This window comes from Hippichthys cyanospilos, chromosome 17 (genome assembly GCF_059441005.1).
Source record: "Hippichthys cyanospilos isolate Australia breed blue-spotted pipefish chromosome 17, RoL_Hcya_1.0, whole genome shotgun sequence".
Classification (NCBI taxonomy): domain Eukaryota; kingdom Metazoa; phylum Chordata; class Actinopteri; order Syngnathiformes; family Syngnathidae; genus Hippichthys; species Hippichthys cyanospilos.
The window spans coordinates 7,300,319-7,323,977 of NC_142385.1; the positions used below are offsets into that span (position 1 = coordinate 7,300,319).

At 38.0% G+C, this 23,659-nt stretch overlaps 3 protein-coding genes across 3 annotated transcripts in view; all 3 read right to left on the bottom strand.

The window, feature by feature from the left end:
• Nucleotides 1-2,521, bottom strand: part of plce1 (phospholipase C, epsilon 1) — a 79,992-nt gene extending 77,471 nt beyond the window's left edge. The window contains exon 1 of the mRNA XM_088438892.1: nt 2,402-2,521. The gene's annotated coding sequence lies outside the window, so the exon portion shown is untranslated. The remainder of the gene's footprint in view (nt 1-2,401) is intronic.
• A 2,201-nt stretch (nt 2,522-4,722) lies between these two features.
• slc35g1 (solute carrier family 35 member G1) lies at nt 4,723-13,629 on the bottom strand. The gene is made up of 5 exons (XM_088438893.1): nt 13,150-13,629; nt 11,789-11,963; nt 10,688-10,822; nt 10,426-10,622; nt 4,723-9,787 (listed from the first exon to the last, which is right to left on the bottom strand). The coding sequence occupies exons 1-5, from the start codon at nt 13,454-13,456 to the stop codon at nt 9,375-9,377; spliced, it is 1,227 nt and encodes a 408-aa protein (XP_088295019.1). The 5' UTR covers nt 13,457-13,629; the 3' UTR covers nt 4,723-9,374.
• Nucleotides 13,630-14,856: 1,227 nt separating this feature from the next.
• lgi1b (leucine-rich, glioma inactivated 1b) lies at nt 14,857-23,150 on the bottom strand. The gene is made up of 10 exons (XM_088439618.1): nt 22,813-23,150; nt 22,661-22,732; nt 21,502-21,573; nt 21,359-21,430; nt 19,470-19,541; nt 17,786-17,955; nt 17,532-17,696; nt 17,242-17,462; nt 16,790-17,036; nt 14,857-16,677 (listed from the first exon to the last, which is right to left on the bottom strand). The coding sequence occupies exons 1-10, from the start codon at nt 22,986-22,988 to the stop codon at nt 16,328-16,330; spliced, it is 1,617 nt and encodes a 538-aa protein (XP_088295744.1). The 5' UTR covers nt 22,989-23,150; the 3' UTR covers nt 14,857-16,327.
• Between the last annotated feature and the right edge of the window lie 509 nt (nt 23,151-23,659).

Consider the following 23,659-nt stretch of genomic DNA (forward strand, 5'->3'; position numbering starts at 1 on the left):
TTTTGCCTTTTTTAACAGTAAAAAATGAATATTATGTCTATAATTAATTGCATAGCTAAATTAGTTTTCAGGTACAATGCATGCATTCAAAACCACACCTGCTGTCAACTGAAGTGCAATGATATGGACCATTTTCAATTAAGCTAGTCTGAAAACAATTATTCGATTACCAGAAATGTTTATCGATTCATTTGATAACCTATTAGATGTCGCTTAATCATCATGGCTCTCATCAAAAGATTTTGACAATTTTAGATGAAACTAGGTCTCGAAATGATGAATCAAAAGTGATTATGGACTCATTTGATAATGAATTACTTGACGATGAATCGTCAGACCTGTGATATCAAGTCATCGCTTTGCAACAACAACAAAAAAAAGGACAAATAACGACATACAACAAAGGCAGCTGAGGAGATGAATTTTGAAAGGTTGCCTTCCACTGTCAACACCGAGCGTGGCAAACACAAGCAACTTTTCATGGAGAACACCACATCTGGCTTTGATTAGAGGGCAGGGCAGAGAGCGACGCCAGTGGAAAGAGAGCGAGGCGCTATGTGCACGTGTGTGTGTGTGTGTGTGTGTGTGTGCATGTGTGTGTGAAGTGACAAAAAGGGAGAAGGCTGACTGTATTTTCACTGCGAATTAGTGCTAGTGTGTTTACATGTTTGAAAGAGAAGAGTAAAAGATGACTCATGAAGGAGAGGGATAGGAGGGCGTCAGAATTTATGCGAGTGTGACAAAAGTTGAAACTTCTCATAAGAAGCGAATGCAAAATCATGACTGTTTAGTTATTTTTAAAAAAAAATGTCCATTTTTTGTACTTGGCCAGCAATCACATCTTTTTAATTGAGTATTCTGCCAATCTGATGATGCAATTTGATTATAATGATTGCATTTTTTTTTTTGCAACTGATGATTTTTTTCACTAATTGACATCGATATTTGTCGATTTATCAATGAATCTGATTTTTTTTTAAAACAGCGCAAAAAACAATGGTTTTGTCTGTAACTTTGGAAAGTACTCAAAAAAATGACAACAAATGTTTTGATTTCATTTTGATTCAACACAAATATAATCGGTCTGCTATCATGGAGGACAACAAAAATGTGGACATATTTATATTTATTTTATTGCTAAAGAAAGTTGAGTGACTCGATGTAAAGTTGTGAATGACGTGCTTTTTATGTCTGTTTTTCCTTATTTTGCTCGTAGCTAGCTGCTAGCTAATTCAGAGATTTTGCTAGTAGCTAGCTAGTTCAGATCATTTGCTAGTAACTAGCTAGCGATTTTGCCAGTAGCTAGATAGTTCAGAGATTTTGCGAGTAGACATCTTTTTTTAAAGAATGGAATTATTTTAATTATTGAGATGAAACTCATTCATTCCCAAAGAATGAATTATACATCTTTACAGTCCAGACAGTCAATCCCAGGTACTTATTTTTCTTTTTTAGAATATGGGTACAGGCCAGTAGGTGGCCACTTGGTGTAAACGCAAATATTATGGGGGAGTGAGAAAAGGATGAAAAACCAAGAAGCGATATCGAAGACTGTGAAGCAGGGTAAGTTAATTTTTCATTCTATTTGCAATAAAATTCACTGTTTTGAAGCGTGAATAAAGCTGTTTTTTTTTTCCTTTTTTTTCAAAATGAAGGTTCTTGGAGTTATGGATTTTAAAAAAAATTGAAAAGAAAAAAAACGAGATTTCAAGCTCGAACTTTCGACCCATAGTTTCTCGATGTACATAAAAAAGCACAAAAAACTAAAACCTAAATTCCACCACGGGATCTCATTCTATGGGCACGCTTTAGGCATAATTCGCATCTGAAACTAGCTGAAAGTAAGCAAGTCAACTGCAGTTTGTAGGCGACAATTCAAAACATTTAGAAAAGTGTTTTTATAAATGTAATAAAAGTTGAGTTGGCCCCCTGTCTTGAGCCCGAGGGGTTCTGCACAAAAAGCACGTTATAAAGTCCAACCAAATTCCTGACTCTAGTGTCAACACAACTCCGGCCATGATGCAAAACAACCCACAACTGTGACCTGCACAAATAAATCATTATTGCATCCATCTTTAAAGTCATGCATTTTATAAGCCGATCATTTGCCATGTTATGTTTTATTCAAATTTCCCTCCACTGAAGTCCCCAAAAGAAACTCTCAATGGATCAAAGGTAACGTCATAAGCAACCTGCTGAAATCAAACATCGAAACCAAGAAAATGAACGATAAAAGCACATTTCCCTTGATGAATTTTCAAGATTACACTCTGGCGTGTTGCTGTCAACGCTCAAAACATCCGACGTGGCCACACGTCAAATCTAACGTCAATAAAAGTCCTATTAAATAAACGACGCTCCCAGAAAGCGTAGCAACTTGCCCAACCGATCTCAAACTTACCGACGAATGAAGTTATATCCGGCTAGTGTCCAGCAAAGCTCGGTTCGGGTGCTGAAATCTCTAGCGAGTAGTAAAACGAACGAAGAGGCTCTCACTGGCAGACACTTGATTGAATAGTTTGAGTTGCACCATGCAAAGCGCTCTCTCTTTCGCTGTTGCCTTCAATGACACCTCGAGAATTTGTACTTCGCCATTGCCCTGGCAAATAGTGAATATCTGTCCAACGTTCAGGTCGCTGTTGGTTAGCACTCGGTATAATTTTTGGTATAGATTTAAAAAAAATAATCTTGCAATTATTCTGTTAATTTTATCGTATAATTTGAAAGTGAGGGTTTTTTTTCTAGTCTTTTTTTTGCGGTCCACAATGACTCCTTCATTCACAATTATGTATGCGGAGTACAATCTAGTGTTCCCTCGTTTATCGCGGAAATTACGTCCCCAAAAATACACGCAGTAACCAAAATCAGCAAGGTCAGAGATGGAACTTTTCTTTCTTTCTATTGTTATTTTTTTTTCCTTTTTTCCCCTTCTTTTTGGCCTGGTCCAATTTAGGAGGAAGACTGTCAAGAAAAATAGCGAGGCAAATCGGTAATACGGTAGATATGGTCATAAATGAAAACCCAAATAGTAGAAAACCCAAATGGTGTTTTTTTTGTTTTTAGTTTTTTTAATAAATAAAAGTGATATTTGTGACTGATCTGACTAAAAAGGAAGAAAATTTGAAAGAAAAACAGCAACATAAGACTTGCAATAGAAAATGTTTTGGTGATAAATAAAAAGGGCGCAATAGAGTGAAGCTTCAATAACCGAATCACAGTGTTGGGAACACTTGAAAATGAGGGAGTAAGGTGATTGTTATTTTGTTTTACCAGTTGAAATAAAATTGGGCAAAATCCTTCAATTTTAATCATTGCATTCATTATTTGCATCAGTATATATAATTATCAATGCTAACTGAAAAAACAAAAACTAAATAAGTTAACATGCGATCTTCGTTTCAGGTTCCAAAACATCCGACTGTACCTGAATGCAGCATTTCTGTCATTACTGAACTGTGTACAGGAAGACAATAAGTGAGTCTGGTCTGTGTCTGAATGCGTGTATATATGTGCAGGCTTGTGTGTCACCCGTTTGGAATGTCTGGCAAATGCAATTTACCAACTCACCATTGCCAGATGTCCGGTTTTTGAAGTCCTATAGGTTCGGGGTCATTTACACTACTGACCCAGTCGTTTGAGTTTTGTGTAGCTTCCTTGCATGGACTGAATTATTTTTTAAATTATTTTTACTCCGCTGACTTTGCATACGTTAGCCCACGCTTCACGAGAGTTCATTCAACCTCAGGGATAGTAAAGGTGCCTATTTCAACTTGGGAAAATGAGGGATTATTTTCCCTCCTTTTTGCACTGATGGGAAGCATGATGCTATGCTGCAGGAATGCGTACCCCCCCCCCCCCCCCCCCCTAAAAAATGAACAAAGAAATCCTCAAACATTCCTCCCCAACAAAGAGTGTGCATTCTTTGGGATTCCCCCACTTTTTGGACCAAAAAGGCAGGTATTTTTTTTTCCTCCCCCTATGCCGTTAATGCTTGCCAAAAATGAGCTCAAGTTTTAATGACTGCAAAAAAAAAAAAAAAAAGCTGGAACAGATTTAAAGTCTTTAATGCACTGGAGTTCTCCCACTACAATGAGAATATATATTGCTTTGAATATATTAGCCCGTCTGTCAGTCAAGACAATAAGTCATCATTTTGTATTATCAACAATCAACTATGACCCTAAAAAGCACAATATAAAACTGCTTGATGGAATAAAAAAAGAAACAAATCGGACACTTAAGACTAAAGTGGTACATTTGGACTTCGTACGTTAATTTAAAAAGTGCGTTAGCAGCAAGGCAGGAGAGGATGCTGCTGAGATTTATCACGAATTTGTAAACTGCCCCCTCTAGTGTCACAGACCGTGAATTACACTCAGGTTGTTGCATTTTTTTGTGATTTAAAAAAAAAATATATATTATTATGTTTGATATAATTGCACTAAAAGCATTAGTGTGAATCTGAAAGTTTCACTAATGTACTGTATTGTAAAAAGTGTTTACAGCTGGAATAAACAAAACAAAAGAAAAAAAGCCTGTGTGGTGCAAGCTCACACACGATGACAACAATCCATCCAGGCGGGGTATTATCCTCTCTCACCTGACTCAGTTTTTTTCCCCCACTTGTGACCTTTTGTAGGTTTCAGTGTTGGGGGACAATTTGTCTTTCGTTATTGTTTTTAACGAGTCTATAAAACTAAACACACATCAGGTATAAATGAATGAGGTCGTCTGGATTTTATTACTGAACCATGTTGGACTTAATAGAACCCACATTTATGCAGAAGTGTACAGAATGTCATCAATGATAGAAATAATGACAATAAATATAACCCAAAGCACTAAATCCCAAATATAGGGCTGCTACAGTAAGCCCCTAAAACAAAAAATATCTACTTATGATTGGAAACAGAGCACATTGTGCAATCAGGTAAGAACTAGTTCAAAACAATAAAATAAAATCAAGCAATTGTAAATATCTTTGGAGCATCAAAAAGCAAACTGTCAGCATAGGGTACTCATTTGATGTGAAGACAAGATATAATTGATATTAACTGTGTATAAATAAACCAAGTTTTCATGACACCCATGTTTCACAAGGAAGTCATTATTTATCATTTTGGATAAGGACTCATTAAGTTTTGAAGAAAAAAAATGAAATCAAAGTACAAAGCTGTCAAAGTTATTAAGTAACATTCAGTATGACTAAAATGCTAATTTTATCACTTTGTACTAGTAAAATGGTGCCTTGAGATATGAGCACAGATGATTGATTTATTTTTGTATTATGCTATGAACTTACCTTGGTTCATAGCAAAAACCGTTTGGGAGATCCTTAAAGAAAAACAAAACATGTTTACTCCCACTCCCTGTTGAAAGTTTATTGTCAAACACAAAACAAAACATGTGTATTCAGCCCAATAAACATTGCAAAAATACGCAAGTTTAACCCTTTACTGGGCACAGCGTCCGCTGTCGGCCGATAAGTCTAAACAGGCAAAAATGGCGGCGATGTGCCCAGTAAAAGGTTAACGCCAACATACATTACGATACAGGCGAACTTTGTCTCGCTAACGTGCACTAGCTTAATGCTAGCGCACAATGCTAACTTCAAACTTCAAGGCACCACTTTTACCTATTACAGCATTTCAGCCAATAATATTTCTTTCAAAGAGGTTTTACAAACCTTCAGTGCAAGTCTTGGGATACATTATTCAGCGCTTGGGCTACTAATCCCCTTGCATGGTCATGTGTCCCAACACTTTTTTGCCCCGATCTACCTTTCAGTCAAGGCACATATTTAGTTCAAATATCAACTTACAGTGTATTGGCATTCACATTAAATCACCTTTTAATCTTTTCATTCAATTCTTCCAGTGGTTAGCTAATGCGATCCCTGAGAGAATCTTCACTTAAATTATAACAAACATAACACTCAATATTTGCTTGAAATATTTTTGAAGGGATGGGTGTATTATCATTATCACTATCACGATTATTTCATGGATAGCAACTATGAATACGTGGAGTTGTTATCAACTCTTTCAATGCCATAGATGAGAATTTTCGTCATGTAAAATACTAAGGTTGTGTGCCAGTGACAGGAATAGAACTACTTGTTTTCTTTTTTTTTTTTAAATGAATGGATCGATGACATTCTCTGAATATATATATATATATATATATATATATATATATATATATATATATATATATATATATATATATATATTCAGAGAATTGTCATATAGTGTCATATATATACAGTATGTATATATACATATATACAGAGTGTTCAGATGCCACTAAACCAAAAAAATAGTCACTGATGTGCAGATAAAACATCTTTTCATAAAAAGCTCATTTTCTCCTTTAGTTCAAAATAGCTTAGTGTCACTCAAATGACCTATTTTCAAACAGTGACTGCTAAAGAACAGAATAAGGTAGAATCTTGCTTTTTTTTTATATAGGTAAAGATGGAATCCATTTTTTAAATGGCACCACTTATGTGTGCATAGAAATAGTACACAATATTTTCTCGACCTTGAAAGATCCATCAAAATGCTCCAAATCAGCTGTCACTCTAGGGGTTGTCTTTTCAAACACACTTGGCACTGAAAGAGTTAATAACATCTTCACTCTTTTGCAGTATTTTGACCATTTTTGGGACATTTTCTTCCACATCGTTCTCACTATTTTAACCAAGGGATGGCGCACTCCTGGTAGTTCGTCAACTAAACAGTCGAGCCGTGTTCAACATTGACATTTAGTCACTGGGTGAAATTTCAGCTCCCTAGTGTCTTGTTTCAATGTTTCCCCTTTGATGCGAAATGCCTTTGATGTAAGGATCAAAGGAATGGAAAAACAATACAGTACAGCACTACGGTTAATGTGATTAAAACAAAATGGAGTCACCCATCCCTATTTTAAGTGCTAAAATTGCTGGTGCGCATCAATGTGCTGGGTTTATTATCCATAAGTGAACTCTCAGCATCAAGACAGTCTTTTTAAGACTTGCTTTATAATCTTTATACTGTTTTTGACACAGTGAGATTGGTCTTAATGCTGGCTTTGGTTACTTCATTGAGGCTCAACTCAAAAAATAAAAAATGTTGGGGGTATGGCGAGCTAAGGCTGACCTCCAACGCTTTCACCATGATTTTCACTTTCAACTCATTTTTAGATTGCACAGAAGAACAGAAACAAAAGTGTAAATGTAATTTTGAGCCCACACAGGAGCAAGTAAGGCAGCAGTAAGGCTGTCTTCTTCACTAAATCATTCGGCTTCATTAGAAATGTCAAGAAAATTCAACTTTGTTACTCTTTGCCGGACAAGGTCCAGCGGAACCCCCAAAGTCCATAGCAATCCAATAAGCGAGGCTGTTTGACTTCCACGTTGTCGTCAATTTGTAAAACATTCGTTCGGGGTTCTAAACTGTTGCCCTCATAATGCTATAACATAGCATAATGTTTAAAATGGTATTTAAGTCTTTCTCTTAAGCAGTGTTTAACAATAAAAGTAACAAACGAAAATAAAACTGACCTCCTGAAGACGTAATACATTATTTTTGTCTACAATTAATAATCATGTAGAAGCAATACTTTTAAACACACATTTTGCCACTTGGCGTCAACTGAAAATGACATCACTGAAGCGGAAAGCTCAAGTAATGACCAATCACAGTTCACCTTGTTATGTTCACAAGTTGAGTTGTGATAGGTCATTACCTGATTTGAGCACAGGTGATGTAATTTTATTTGCTCGATAAGTTGACTTTCTCTGAACCATTTCAGTGCCATGGATGAAAATCCTCATCTTTTAAAATAGTAATAATAATAATAAATAAAATTCTAAACAAAGTTTTTTTATGGAGGGTAGCTGACAGCCTTGACAAATGCTTAACTAATATAATCTATTTCAGCACTGTAGTGATAACTGTGACCATTGGATGGCAGTGTTTGCACACTAAAATCAAAGCTATTCCATACATGCAATTTTACTGCACACTAAAATCAAAGCTATTCCATACATGCAATTTTAAGTAAGGAACTGAAATCATTCTTTCATATGATAGCACCCATATTAAATAGACATAGCACACAATATTCTGTTAGCCTTAAAAGATGAGTGAAAATGTTAAATATACTGGCCCTCTAGAGGTTTCCTTTTCCTATAACGCTTGGCACTGAAAGGGTTGAGGATATATGAAATATGTTAGCCATTTTCAGGGGTAAAAAGTGACATTATCCATAATTGATGACGAAATTATTTTTCATGTACAATTAATAGTTGAAAAATAATTTCGTCATCAATTATTTTAAATGTACAATTAATAGTTTTAAAAACACTAAGTGTTTAAGGCTTAGTTAACAAACGACCACCTCAGCTTCAGAATGTCACACCACCAACAGGTGAGCCGCGATTAGTCATTATTCAGGCCGTCACTACAGCAAGTGGAAAATCACCGACAAAGTCAACTTTTTACTGCTGAAAATATCGGGGAAAGTCGTAATTGTATTTTGAAAAGCCCCTCTAGGAAAGAGAAAACATTCTGCACACCCACCACTTGCCCAATGTTGAAGTATACCTAAAACTGTATCCTTTAAGGAAAAAGCAATAAGCCCACTTTCACAACTGTTTTTTGGGGCATTTACACAGGTTAAAGTTGTCTCGGCAGAAAAAAATCCCAGTTTGTCTCGGCAGAAAAAAAACCCAAGTGCATCAAAGTGCCTAAAAAAAAAAAAAAAAGCCCAATCCTTATTTTATCACGATTACACTTCTTCACAAGGCATAAACAGATCATTTTCCCTGGGGTCATCTACGCCTCCCCTGGCATTGCCTTGTGCCCCCCCAGGTGGGCCCGCCCCACAATTTTGAGAAGCACTGCTGTAAGTTATCGTGTTGCTCTGTTCTGAGCACAGCCCAGGTCCATTTCTGGTTCTATGGTTGAAATTACGGACACATCAATACCAGCACCGAGCAATACTATCGATACTCAAAAAATGCTATAGGCTGATACAAAATAATAAAATCCTCATTTTGTTTAGTTTCTTAGCATTCAATAGCAATTTTCCTATCTTCCTTTTCCTTAATATACCGATAAATATTTTTTTACATATATAAATCTGTAAATAAGTATCTGGGAATGAATGACTGGACATATAAATACGTCTTTGGGATTGAATGAGTTAATATGGTGTTTGTCTATAATAATGCTGGATCATGAGTTAAAATATCACTTTGATTTGGATTTTGTGTGGTTAGAATGGACTTTGGAGGCTCCACTGCAAATTTGATGTTCATAACAAATAAAGTACAGAAAAAAAAAATCAAACACAAAGTAATAAATAGCCTGATACCCATCTACTTGCTTTCAGCTCTTGCGTGCGTTGATGTACCACTTCCTTAAAGCCACGCCGCTGGTGCTCAACACGATGCACAGGGCTCCCCCGAGGCTCCACCAAGTGGGCACGCGGCCCAAGAAGACAAACTGGAAGAAGAAGGCCAGCACCACGTCCACCGTTCTGGTCAGGGCCACGGGGCCGGCCTTCTCCAGCTGCAGCGCTTTGGTCAGGAAAGATTGGCCGGCGATGCCCAGGACAGCGATCAGCATCAGCATCCAGCGGTCTTGCCCGCAGTTGGGGATTTTCCATTCCCCGAGGATGCTGACTGTGATGATGCACTCGATGAAACCGATGACGGCATAATACCATACTGAGAGGTAGTAGTGGACGCTTTTTCCGATTTTGCGCAGAACCACCATGGTACATGCGGCCCCTATCGCTCCTGTGAAAAAATGAAACATCAAGATGAGGGCCAAATGATTTTGAAAAGTAATCTTTTTCGACTGTGACCTTGACACTTCGGTTATTTAGGGCTATACAAATAAAATTTGATTGATTTAAGTCATTTACTGCCACCTATTTTCCCTTCTTATATATATATATATATATATATATATATAAACGGTAAAATAAATTCCGAATTTTTTTTTTCACAAACACTTTATCTGTATAAAAATAAACACTATCATATTTATTATAAACGTAACGTTTTGGTCAAAAAAGGTTAAACTAAATTATTGTGATTATTTTTCCTCAATATTGCGATTTAATGAACAATAATGTGCAAGGGCCGCTTCACAAGCCCCGCCCAAGAAACATACACCAAACTTGACTGGGGGGGGCAGAAGGGGTGCGCCACACGGGGATGCTCCAAATCAAAGCAGAGAAAGGGCAGGACAATGAGGGTGAGGGAGTAGAAATAAAAAAGAAAGGGCATAGCTCAAGCCTGGAAAAAATCCTTGCATATGTGCCATTTCAAACATGTATATGCCTGGGGGAGGGACGGTGGGGGAAAGGAGGCTAAGACTCAGTCACGCAAGAGTCAGGGCCCGGCAATTATTCTGTTGTAGGTTAAATCACCTGCGAATGCAGCAATGGTCCCCTTGATGTGGTTTGTGTAGTTTCCCTCGATGCCCTGAATATGCTCCCCAAAGAGAAATGGGGGCCGGGCAATGAGGATGACACCGGTCAAGGTGAAGACAGTGAAGACGCCGTCCCAGATTGTACATCTTTCTTTCAGGAATACCCAGGCCAGCAGTGAGGTGAAAACTGGATTACTGTTTAAAAAAAAAAAAAAATCAGCAAATCAGCCATATCTGGCATATGGCATATTTCAACTAACCTGAACATGATGACGGTGGCATCGGCCAGCGGCATCTGCTGTACAGCGTAGAAAAGCAAGATCATGGCGTTTGAGCCCAGGAAGCCCCGCAGCATCAGATACACACGTTTATCCCGGGGGCCCAGGAAGCCTGTCCTGCAGGAGCACAGATATGAAGGTGACGGATGAATGGAAAACAAAATGGATGGTGGGGGGCGGGTGGGGATGGGAGAATGGATGAGCTGACCAGACTGAGACAGTGAAGATCGTAAATTACATTTTGGGGAAGAGAGATGACACTAGGACAGATGCATGGGCTGAAAAATGGTCCGGATGTAATTTTGTTGGGGATGGATTCATGACAAAAAAAGATAGATGGAAGGACACGCTGGTGAGTCTTCATCTATTTTACAACACTTTAGATCAATTCATCCATTTTAAGAACAAATTGTTATTTTATAAAGGTAATTTTAGGGGAAAAAGCACAGATTTAATAGTCAACAACTCATATATTCTTTATCCTCTGCAAAGAATGGCAAAAATCGCTAAGGGTTACTTAAGAGTACTTAGGAGTTGTAAGGAGTTGAGAATGTAAATCTGTATTCTGCTATCTGTACTTTGCTGCCCCTAGGTGGCTAAAAGTTGCATTTCAGAAAGAGCCGCATAATATCCATTCAATTTAAGCAAAAAAAAAAAGGGGCATTCACCATGTCTTTTAATATTGCGGGACTAACTTGTGTTCTGTGACAAGTATAAGTTTCACTTTTTCTAACATGGAGAGGAATTTAGTTTTGCTTTTCATTCATCACATCCTCCTGAGATACAGCCTATTCATTTGTGTCCAATTTGTCTGAGCAAGACAGCAAGCTTAATTGTTGCATCACACTCACATGTGACATCATCAAAAAGACCAGCATGTCCTCTACTAAGCACTCTAGGACTTAGGTCAGGTAGCTTTAGTGAGTCAAAAGTGTGTAGACCAAAAGTAATTGTCTACTGCAGTGTACAGTAAATATTATTCTATATTCCCCCTGCTAGTAGATGAATAACATTTTACTCTCAAACCGGTTATTCAATGTATGCATGTGAACCTTGAATTTACAGTTTCCCAATCACGCTTACTTGTGGTAAATGAGTAAGGGCACGATGAAGAGCATCTGGAAGAAGCAGCGGATGCCGCTGATCTCAATTGCATGCACACCCTGAATGGTCTTCACCAAGAGGGAGATGATGGAAAAGAAGACAGTGGACAGGAAGGCATAGAACAAACCAAGACCGGGACATTTCTTTGGTTTTCCTGTTGGGAAAAAAAAAAGCTAAACAAAATGGTTCAAGGGTATGTGGTAAGTTTCAAAAACATCAAGACAGCCTTGCGCAGACTGACTGTGAAGATTAAATTTCCACTGTTTTTGTGATCAGACACAGTGTGACATCTACAGTATTTGCAATCCCACAGATCATATTGCTTATCATAACCTTTATTTGGGAAGAAGGCCCAATTGTTCACATTCAGGTCTGTGTGGTAGGTATTACAAGGTACAATTCTACTAGCGGGATCTGATTTCCTTGTACTCTTCCAAAAAGAATTTCAATACTTTCGTATTCAATGCAAATGTTTTTGTCATTTTCTAACATTTGACCCTTTCCCAGCCTTGCCAGAAATTATGAAAAAAGAAAATAATAGGCAAGCTATTCAACTATTTTCATTAACGCTTGTCCTCAGGTCACAGGCTGACAAACAAACGTCTTTCCATTCTAAGATAAATATTTTTCGAAAGTGAAATCAAAACAGACTACCGTGAGAAAACTGATCATTTGAAAATAAACACAAGCAGAGATTTATAGGAAGTAATGCGTTGCACATACCTATTTCCTAATTATTAGCATGATCACATAAATTATTATCAAAAATGATTTAGGCAATTTAAGCCAATGTTTATTTCAGAAGTGTGTTGTTATAGCCAACAAGTAGGTTTCATTTTCAAACGTTGGTCATCCCTATTAATTTATCTTTGCATTCAGACATTTTAAGCTACCCATAAACATTTCATAACTCACAAGTTAGTCAAATTGAAAGAACAAGCAAATAAAAAGGTGAAATTTTAAGCTAACCGGTCAGTTTAAATCGGTGATGTCGTCAATGACATACGTTGATCCAGTGACGATATATATTTACATTGAGTGCTAAATGAATAAGTGAGCCTAGTAAGGTTATCACTGTCAAAGAGATAAAATGTTATAAAAGAGTGACACGGAAGAATACGTGATGCTAAACAATTGAACATTTCCTATCCTGCACTGTGCAGTAGCTGTTAGCGATCAGCAATCACGTGACAACACCGTTATCGCAGCGTGACGTCACGCAGTAGTAAATCAATAAATCGTACGGAAGTCATTTAATCGGTTCTAAACGGTTGTTGTACATAAAGAAACGAACGAAATAGAAAATGATAACTTGGATGGAACCGGGATCTCAGGTCAACCTTGGCTCGCGCTCTGGCCGGCGGATGCTGCCTTCCTGGTGACGCACGACGCCGGCTGCGGCCACAGCGTTTCCATCTCGCCGCCCTCCGGCAACTTGCAAGCGGCCGGCTCCTCCTCAGCATCCCCGTCGTGGTCGTGCCACGCTCGCAAGAGACCCGTGTCCTTTTGCGACTCTGCGTCGCTGCACCAGTGGCCGTCGTCGCTGCTGCTATATTCGCCATGACTGGCAACTTTATGGAACACGACCGTGACATTTTCGGCCGAGGCTAAAGCGCTCTCCGGTGGGCAGTGGTCGCGGTCAGCCATGGTAAGATGCGAGCACCGGGCGGCAGCATGCCTCGACACGGCGACTGCCCGGCTCTTGGTTCCCCAGAAGTGACTGGAAAGGCTAAGTTAATAACTAACCTTGGCCAGCCTGGGCGACAGCTCGCATGCACTGATTACTCTCCGCCACAGGGGGCAGAAGAAACAAAGCCTTGACGGACAACCAAAATATTACCCGATGACCACGCCCCTTTTTTTTTGCTGCGGGAGGGAGGTCCAGAACGACTCCAAAGTCAACGTTTGCTTTACCTGACTGACGTGCCTTACGTTATCCAGGCATATCAAACGCTCTGATAAAGGCATTTTATCACGATGTGCACATTTTGCCCCTTAAATAGAGGTGGCGAAAGTAGTCACAACTGTACTTATCATTAGCTGTTCATGACTCATTTGTCACGTTCACATGCTATGTTCCAGATCACTTTGGAACAGGGCCAACATTATGTACAGACCGTTTCAAAGATACATTTTAATTCCCTGCCTTTTTAATGTTTTACACCACTTATATATGGGTGAAACACCATGTGTCCTATTGCACCTATGACATGAAAAAAAACACGGTTTTAGGTTCTTCCATGTACCTTGTACACATATATAAAACCTGTACAGTTTTGCAATTATCCACCATTTCCCTTTATTGGAGATTAAGTCAGGTCAAAAATGTTTCTTTTGTTTAAAAAAAATATATATTAAAAAAAAAAAAATATATATATATATATATATATATATATATATATATATATATATATATATATATATATATATATATATATATATATATATATATATATATATATATATATATATATATATACATAACATGGATATTTTGTCGTCGTTGTCTGGTCCCACTTACAAACAGGAAAAATATCAAGAGAAATACCGAGATGAAGCTGAAATGGACATAAATGAAAATCCATGTGGTAGAGGTTGATTTGTTTTTTTGTTTTTTTTAATCCCTTTTGTAATGGGTTGGCACATTGACAAGTTTTTAGTTGAAAATCTATTTTAACTGGCCTGACCATGAATTAGTTGCCACTGTGCGGGTTATAAATCAGGAGCAAAATCTACCCCATTTTATCTATCTCTCGCGGCAGCCATTTTGCCTCTTGCAATTGACATAAATCTCTGTCGATTGTTATCCATCTATCAATATCCACAGATTAGGGTCCTCACCCTAAATAAATAATTCACTAATTCAGGTCACGAATTGCTTCAGTTTAAAAGCCGTATTACCAATTTTATCTATTGAACTTTTCACAGGGTATGTTTGTTTCACTGTTGATGTCACATATCGTAACCACTGTATCAAAATGACAAACATCTGTATCTTGTGTGCAGTGGTGATAGAAAAATGAAAAACGTAATGAAACTAGCAAATGTAATCTCGTATTTGTGTATTTTTTATTGGGAATTTAAATCGATAAAAAATACAACTCTTATACTCGAGTTAATAACAGCAAAAACATGTACCATTGGCTAACATCACAAGTGACACAAAAAGTCTATTAAAAAACTAAAACACTGTGTGGTCATCTCTACTAACAAAAGCTGTATCATAAATTACTTTATACAATATCATAAAAAAGGAGTACAAATTGTATTTGGCAAATTGTTGTCAGTAACGTTAACTGTTTTCAAAATTCCATTGTGATTTCCAATAAGAGGACTGTGTGAAAGTACAGGTACTGTATATACAAACAATGCTTTTGTCACTGAGGGTGAAAAAGGGGCAAGAGTGCAGTGAAAGGGTGACACAGAGGGATGCTTCTAGCGAGTCATTCATCTGAAAAGCAACACTGTGAGTGTCTGCATCATGCATGGAATCTTGCATAACCGATGGCCACAGAGTTGATGGAGAAGAGCTGAGTGGATTCTTCATTCCGTGCTCTGCGCTTGGTGACAACAGATGGGCCTAGCACAATGAATGTGATTCTCACTATGGCGTTTTGTTTTTGCTTATGCTAAATTGTAGCTGAGTCGCAGTTAGAATGCTAAAGCTAGTAGCTTTCACAGTGGAACATGATCCATTCCGGGATACATGTAAATCTACAGTTTGTTCAACTAAACATTATTCTATACTGCTGGTTCTGCTCAGGGTCAAGGGTGAGCTGGAGTCTTTCCCAGCTGAGGCCGGGTAGACCAGGTTCAACCACAGGGCACCGAGACAAAAGAACCATTCACATCTAGTACGGGCAAGTTATAGCAATGTTAGAGTAGAGTGACCAGAGGTCTAATTTTCACCGGGGTAGATCCGCATTTTGGGCTTTGTTTTTATTTTATTTTTATATTTAATTTGTGTTTTTGAAAATCAGGACATCCTAAAATGGAATCTTTCAAATATTCCTATTGCGGAACTAAAAGTTAACTTAAATTGAGCTAGCATGTATGTTTTTGGAATTTCGGAGAAAGCCTGAATACCCAGAGAAAATCTAACTACCCACAGAAGGGGCAAACGTTTGAACCCAGAACCTCTTGATTGAAAATCCCACAAAAAAAGAACTGCTGCTGCTGCTGATGTCAAATAGCAGAAGATCTAAGGTTTTGTGAAATCTCTTGACATCGTGCACGATGAGAGTTTGGGCAGCATATTTGCGTGAACAGCTATAATATCGCTTGAATTCCATTTGGTGTGATTATACAGATTTGGATTGTATAGGTTCCGCACCAGGCTGTATTCTGTTCTATATACAATTCTCGTGAGCTGCCACCTGAACTTTCTATTCTCTCCGATCTTCTCAACAATATGCGAGGGGGTCACCCTTGCATACGCGCTGCCTGCTTTCTAAAATAATTGAACCAAATATCGGATAAAAAATGACGAAGGCAGGTAATCCAAACTGCACGGTGAATTTAATTGCTAAGATCAATCATGAGATGCTCGTATATTTGAGACTTCCCCTTAAAGCTGGATGCAATAAGGAACTCTCGCCCGTCGACAGACACCAGAGAAAAGCCCCGTGGCGCCTGGATGCTCAGCTCCTGGGATGGCACAAAATGGCCCCTCTTGGTGTCCCACTGGTAGACCTGCGTCAGCGAGTAATCGCTGCCCAGGATGGCGTACTGCCAGTTGCCAATGGAGACAGGCTGGAAAACCATAGATCCACGGGAGGGAAACGTCTGTATCTCCTTGAACATGGCACCGTCCCAACGCATCACCTTGGAGTCCCCGATAAATCTCGTCAAGCAAATGAAGAGCTCACCTTTAGAAGAGGACAACGGTTCATAGGTTTAGCTAATTACTTAGAGACTTCAATCTCTTTTGTTTTATGTCCCAACTTGTAAAAGTCAATACTTTCAAATCTAAGATCTTACTTTTGACCCGGAAGTGTTGGACAGATAAGACGTCCTCCATTTCCGGTAGGTCAGTCCTACGGTCAAACTTCTTCTGGCCCCTGTTCCACTGATAAACCACAGGCCTCTGGGAGCTGCTGGACAAGATCAAGTGGGGTTTGTTGGAGATCTCCAAGTATTCCACATCTGTATCTCGGTACCACGGGTGGAGAGACTGGTGAGAGTAGAATCCATTTCCATTCCATTTGTATATCGTTGTGGAGCCGGCCTACAAGAAGAGCCAAATGTCAGAGTCATTTCCAGCCGAGAAATTATGGAACGTAAGAGAATGAACAAAGACGAGGGCTAGGGAACTCTTGCTCTTCAATAGTCGTTTCCTGCCTGTTTTGAATCACATGTTTCAAGGGAGAGACAAGATACGATTCTCGAGCAACCAAAGTTCCCTATCCCTGATTTAGAACAAGACAGACAACCTTCGAGCTATCCGCAATGACAAAGAACGACTCCCCGTCGATCATGAAGGTCTCAATGTCATTGGGTTTGCGGATTTTTAGAATGTCGATGTCCTGGATCTTGATGAATTTGTTGGCAGAAATGTCCCGCTTGTAAATATGGGAGCCACCAAACAGCTGTGCCACGATGACAAAGAGGTTGTTGCGGATCACCATGGGCTTGCAGACCACAGTGGAAGTGCCTGAAAATGTCACAGAATCGTTTCTACCTCGCTGTTGATTTGCAGTTTGTGGATATTACCCTCACGTACTTTCAATGGTGTCAAAGCTTCTGAAGGTCATCTCAACGTGATCCCATTCCAGGAAGCTGCATGTCCCAGCGAACGGTTGCGCAAACACAACATACTGATCTTTGCCAAAGTTGAAGGCCTCTACGGAAATGGACTCAAACTTCAGCGACTGATATGCGGCAAATTCTGCAAAGGATAATGTCACAACCATTCTTTTTGTTCCCTTTAAAAATACATCCATATTCAGTAGGTAAACACAATGTGTCTTTTGATACCGGACGTGATGCAATCAAAGGAGTGCGGCAGCAGGTCATTGATCTTCTTGCCCTGCTGGATGGGCGGCCCGCTGCAGTAGATTTGATCCAATGTGGCGTTGGTGTGGTGCATCCACTCTATTAGCCACTTGAGTTTGCAATCGCACAGTAGGTTGTTGCCTCTCAGATCCCTTCATATAATCACATAACGAATGAGTGATTATCCCATTCACTGTCAGTCCGGTAAAAAAACGGATCTTTGACATCTCTAGCCATCAATGGCGGTGAATGAATTAAATGTTCTTCTGCAAACATGAGTTGGTTATTTACTGCAAGTAATGAATTTTTATTCTTCAATACATGCCAATGACAAATAGAATACTTAACTTATTGTCAGTTCAGTGAAAATGGTTCTTTGATGTCTATAGTCATAAATGGCAGTGAATGAGTTAACATAGTAGATGATAAATACTGTGCGTAACATGATGGGAGTCATATGCTGTTATTTCTGTGCAAATATCCATTAAATCAAGAAAACTCCGATACAATACATCCATATTTCCACTTATGACTGATGTCACCCAGTGATCCTCCAATTGATGAAATAGATGAAACAACTGATCAACAACTAATCAATTAGTAAATACATTAATAATCATTTTTAATAAGGGATTAATTGAGTGGATACCTTTTTTTAATTAGGATATGCTTATTGGTTATGCTAATTATCTGCACTGATATTTGACATTTTGACAGATATTGGCATCTACCTTAATTGAAAAGAACTGATGGGCAATAATAAATCATTCTAAAATTGTGTCAACTTCAGAGGAATATTTGTCTCCATTTTCAGTTAACTTAACAAAAGATTCTGCTGACCTTGGAAACTTGCTTTACTTTTTGTTTGAAATGATAACATTAGTAAAACTTAACAATTTCTGTTATTTTGAAATTTTGGAGAACATGATTTACAGTAGAAAACTAAACACTCCAAATACAGCTGTGTCAAATATAACCCAATTATGAGTCAGGAAAAGGAACGACCCAATATTTGGGTCAATTTCACCACCTTGACTACTAATGATCGGCCCTTAAAAAAATAAGATAAAATAAAAATTTCAAAAATTTCAATTTGAAATTCTTCAAATACCCAGAATTTTTTGCTTGTCAGCAGCAAATATTTTCCAATGTTGGTCATCTTCATAAAAGCAGATTATCTTTCCCACATGTTACAGACTAAAGCATTAACTGAATCAAGTTTCTGATATTTGTATGATCAATTTCAACTAATGTACTATTTTTGAATAAAGAAATGTAAATGAAAAAAAATGGCTTTCACGGATTCATTGATTAATTTTGAAAATAATCAGCAGATTATTCTATTCTAAGTAATTGTGTAGCGGGTAAATGAATCTGGTCCTCCAGGAAGAGAGAATATATGGTATTTTATTGGCATTTTTAGGGCTGATTATGATTATTTTCAAATCTGCAAATTGATCATTTGGCCTGCCCCTAATTGTAATTTGCAAAATTGCATTTCAACAAATAAAGGCTTCCCCCTAATAAACACTCCCCACAGTTAAGTAATAAAACTCCCCAGACGCAAAATGCAGTCTCCCAACCCATTATTGTTACAAAATCATGACAAACGGAGACTTTTTGGCCTTAATCAGCCATTATAAATGTCCAAACGATCAATACTCACACTTTAGTCAAAGCATCCATCCCCTTGAACACATCCTTAGGCAGAGTCTCAAGGTTGTTATAAGCCAAACTCCTTCAAGAGAAAGAAAGAAGAAACATTGTACATTTGTTGAGTCGGGACATTTGGTCTGAACCCCAAACTAAACTGAGAGGAGAATTGAAAAAGTCAGCTTAATTCTGCAGCGTTACATTATTTATTTGGAACTTGGTGTTCCGAGTGGAGAATTTTTGCATGGCTGCACTCCAAAGGGACAAGATTTAGACAGCTTGGCCAATTTAATAATGCATTCATCATATGTAATTAGATGACTTCCGTTCATTTTTGATGCAATTTATCTTTGTTACAGAATTAGCGTCTGACATAATTACCTCAAAAGTTGTGCCGTATTTCTTGAGTGTTTTGATTTTAGGGAATTGCTTCTGCTTTTCTCATTACTAATGCTGGTTGCTTGGCAACCTTTGAACAGTCTTCCAGGAAGTCGGTGCTGTGGCCCACTTCGCATTTGTAGTGTAATATCACATCCTGTTTACAATGAAGTGTTCTGGCTCGACACAACCAATACATATTGAACATTAGATTGGAAACACTCTTAGATCATTCATTGCCAATATAGATGTCCAAATTTATTTTTATTAGGTTGGCTCATTGGCTGCAATTGACAGCTAAATATATCAAAAATCCATCCAATTGACAAGGCTGGAAGTGAATAACTTAACTGCTGATATTAAGGCAGAAATTTAAAACAGTGGATCTCAATTGAGGGTACGCGTTTTCTCTGGCACTTCAAGGGGTATGTGAAATTTTAAATGGGTTTTTGCAGGTATCCACAAATCTACATTCATGTTTTTCAATGTTGTGACAGGAACAGCATATTTTCAATTGAAGAGCAAATTAATTGGAAAATGAAGCACCTTAAATGACTAACTACACAGCTGTCATTGATATAATTTCATGACAAATGAACAAAGAATAAAACAGGTGATGACACAGAATAAAATATGCCTGAAGTGACAATTACGAATGAAGTTAAAATGTTCCAATGTTTAATAAATCCGACAAAAATGCCTTTTTTTTCCATCCAAAAATGTTTTGTACTGGTTAGGGGACATTTGGCTGAAATTTCCTGTTTTAGGTGTACATCAAATCACATTAAAATCAGCTGCAAGGTACCCCCATGTGGTTTTTATTTATTTATTTATTTATTTTTTCCCAGTATCTCTGAACCAGCACAAAGCATTTAGGACATTGAAGGCATACTGTACGACATTTTACATAGGACTCACGACACAACACAACCCAGGAAAAAAAACACCATGTTCTAATTAATTTGCTCTTAATTTGAAAAGAAATCAATAGCGTTTTTTTTTTGTCACAATCTAAATAAGCATTAAATTTGGTGACACCTACACAAACTCTGTTAAAATCCCTTGAACTCACTCAAGTTTTTTAACATATCCCAAGTGGTCATGGATCCCTGTTTGAGAACCACCAACCTAGGACTGCACTGCTCTGCACTTTGCAAGTCCTACTAGAATGACTTGTGAAATCTCAGAAAATGATTATAGGTCACCTAGATGAAAGTTACAGCACTGCTATTTTTAGACTGAACCTGCAGGTCACACGCATGCAACTTTATCTTTGCACAAGCCGGTATGCGGTTGGGGAAACTGATATGCATTAGTGTTAACTTGTGCGTGATTAGCAATCAACTCATCCAATGCCAGTTATCCGTATTTTTAGACCTTTCTTTACCTTTTCAAATGAAAAACAAACAAACAAAAACATAAATAAGTACCTGCGATTGAATGTCTCGACACTGTTAAGACAAATAATTACGTCTTTGGGAGTGAATGAGTTTTTTATTTGGTGTATTCGTGAATAATACTCACAGATGAATCAAGGATTTGAGGCCCCGGAATGCAAAAGGGGAGATTGATGCAATCTTGTTATTTTCAATGAATCTGTAAAAGATATTTTTTATACGTGGTTATTTTACAAACAGGTTTAAAAAAAATAAAAACAAAATACCTACAGATATTCAAGATGCGGCAAACCGACGAATGCGTCATCATCGATGAGGTCAAACGAATTGGCTGTGAACAATCTGTGAAGACAAAATAAGCAAAAACTGGATCATAGGCGATGACTCATTTGCATGGCGCTCCCACGTGTTTCTCATTATTTATGAATGATGTCAACTTCACACATGTTTCTGTGAACCATCATTCGAAGTAAACATCAGCAATGTGCATTTGCATCAATGTATAATTTAAAGTCCTTCAAAATTATTTTGATTGTTTGATTGGCATTCTCGCACAAGGCTTCATTTTAAAGTATGACACATATAATAAATGTAAGACTGCAAAAGCGCAAACAGATGTAACTCTAAGTTTTTAGAAACACTTATTTAAGAATAATAATGACCATAATAATAGGAAACTAATTGTTGGAATAGTAAAATTGACAAAACTGAGCATCATCAACTTTAGCTATTTGTTATTTATACAAATGTATTTTTACACCGTTCATTTAAATAATATTAGAACAAAGATGTGTATAAAGAAAGATGCACTAAATTGTAGGAAATTCTCACTATTTATTGGTGTAAGATATTGGTTATTGGCACAAATGTATACAGTGAATGTCAAGTCAAGTTTAGAGCACTCAAATTGGGGTACAGTGTTTTTTGTTCGTACTATATAATTAAATTTTTCTAAGTCGGTGCTTATGTACCTCCTGTGAAATAAGTTTTTGGATGGAGAAAAAATTACAGAATGGAGAGCCATCCATGTCTGAATTATTAAACATTGGAAAGACATTTGTAGCAGTATATCGATATGTGTTTTACTCAACAATTCCAGAAAATTATTCAATTGGTTTTACTTATGCCTCATCTGCTCTGAAGTGTTGTCACTAATGACGATTTTCATCCTTAAAAAAAAAAACAAAATAAAGAATGTTTTGCAAAAGAGTGGCTATAACACAAGAATGGTTCCATGTTCCATTTAATTTGCTGTCAATTTGAAAAGAAAATTGTCCTGTTCTTATCACACATTAAAAAGTCCAGAATTTAGTTGGATTTGCGCATAGGTGAAGGAGCCCTGTTAAAATCTCACGCATCCCTCTGAAGTCCCTTCACATATCCCTCATTTGTTGTAAATAACAATATTGCAAAACACCGATCGACTCACAGTAGTTGCAAGGCAGGTGTATGCACAAAGCTTCCTCCGGTGATTTCATTGAATCCAGACTTGACAAAAGACCTGAACACCATGGACATTTGCAATTTACATTTTAGAAGCGTGCAGCACATGATGCAAACAAAACAAAAGCAGCCACTTACAGTGACAGCACATCTGATGGGAAGGTGTGAGGCACAGCTCGGACGTTCTCACACAGGGCATTATCTTTGGTGCAAGTACATCCAACGGGGCATCGGGGCTGCTTTACTCTCCGTGCGTCTGCTAAAAGCAAACACGCAGCGAGCATCCAAACCACGAGCGTCCAGGGGGATGCCATTCTCTCCTCTCTTGTCCCGCTTGAGACTTGCAACCATGCAACTTCTCGGTAAAATCAAACCGAAACTCGTTTTTCTCCCCCTTCTTTTTGTGCAAAGCTTTCGATCCGAGGCACCGGTCCAGCGTGCAGGACTCCAAATGGGCACCGAGAACAGGACCCAGATTGATGTCACCCTGCTAAATAGCACCCCCTCCCCACCCCCTTCTCTCTTTCTCTCCTGCCTCCCTCCTCAAAGTGTTGTCTGCTTCTTATTAGTCCGCTGCATACAAAGAAGTTGGACCCCATGAGAAAGAGAGGGGGGGTTTACAAACAATTATACGTGTTTTTTCTTTCTCTTATCAGCAGCTCCAGCTTTTATTGACATTATTTATGCGCGCTTCTAATCTGTACACGGCTATTTAGGAGGCTATTCATTCACGGAGCTCTAAACAAATGCACCTGCCTCATCGAAAGGATGGCCCCCTTTTTCTTTCACGCTTTGCTATGGTAATAAGGTACATTAAATATTCATTTTGAGCACGAAACATTTTAATAAGCAAGTCCCCACAAAATTAATCGCTTCGTTGGTCTAGCTGTAGTGTATGACGAAAACACAGGCACCAGATTTTCCTTTAAAGCAGTGACATAATATATTACATTATTGATAAAATCGTTCAACAGTAATCACTTCC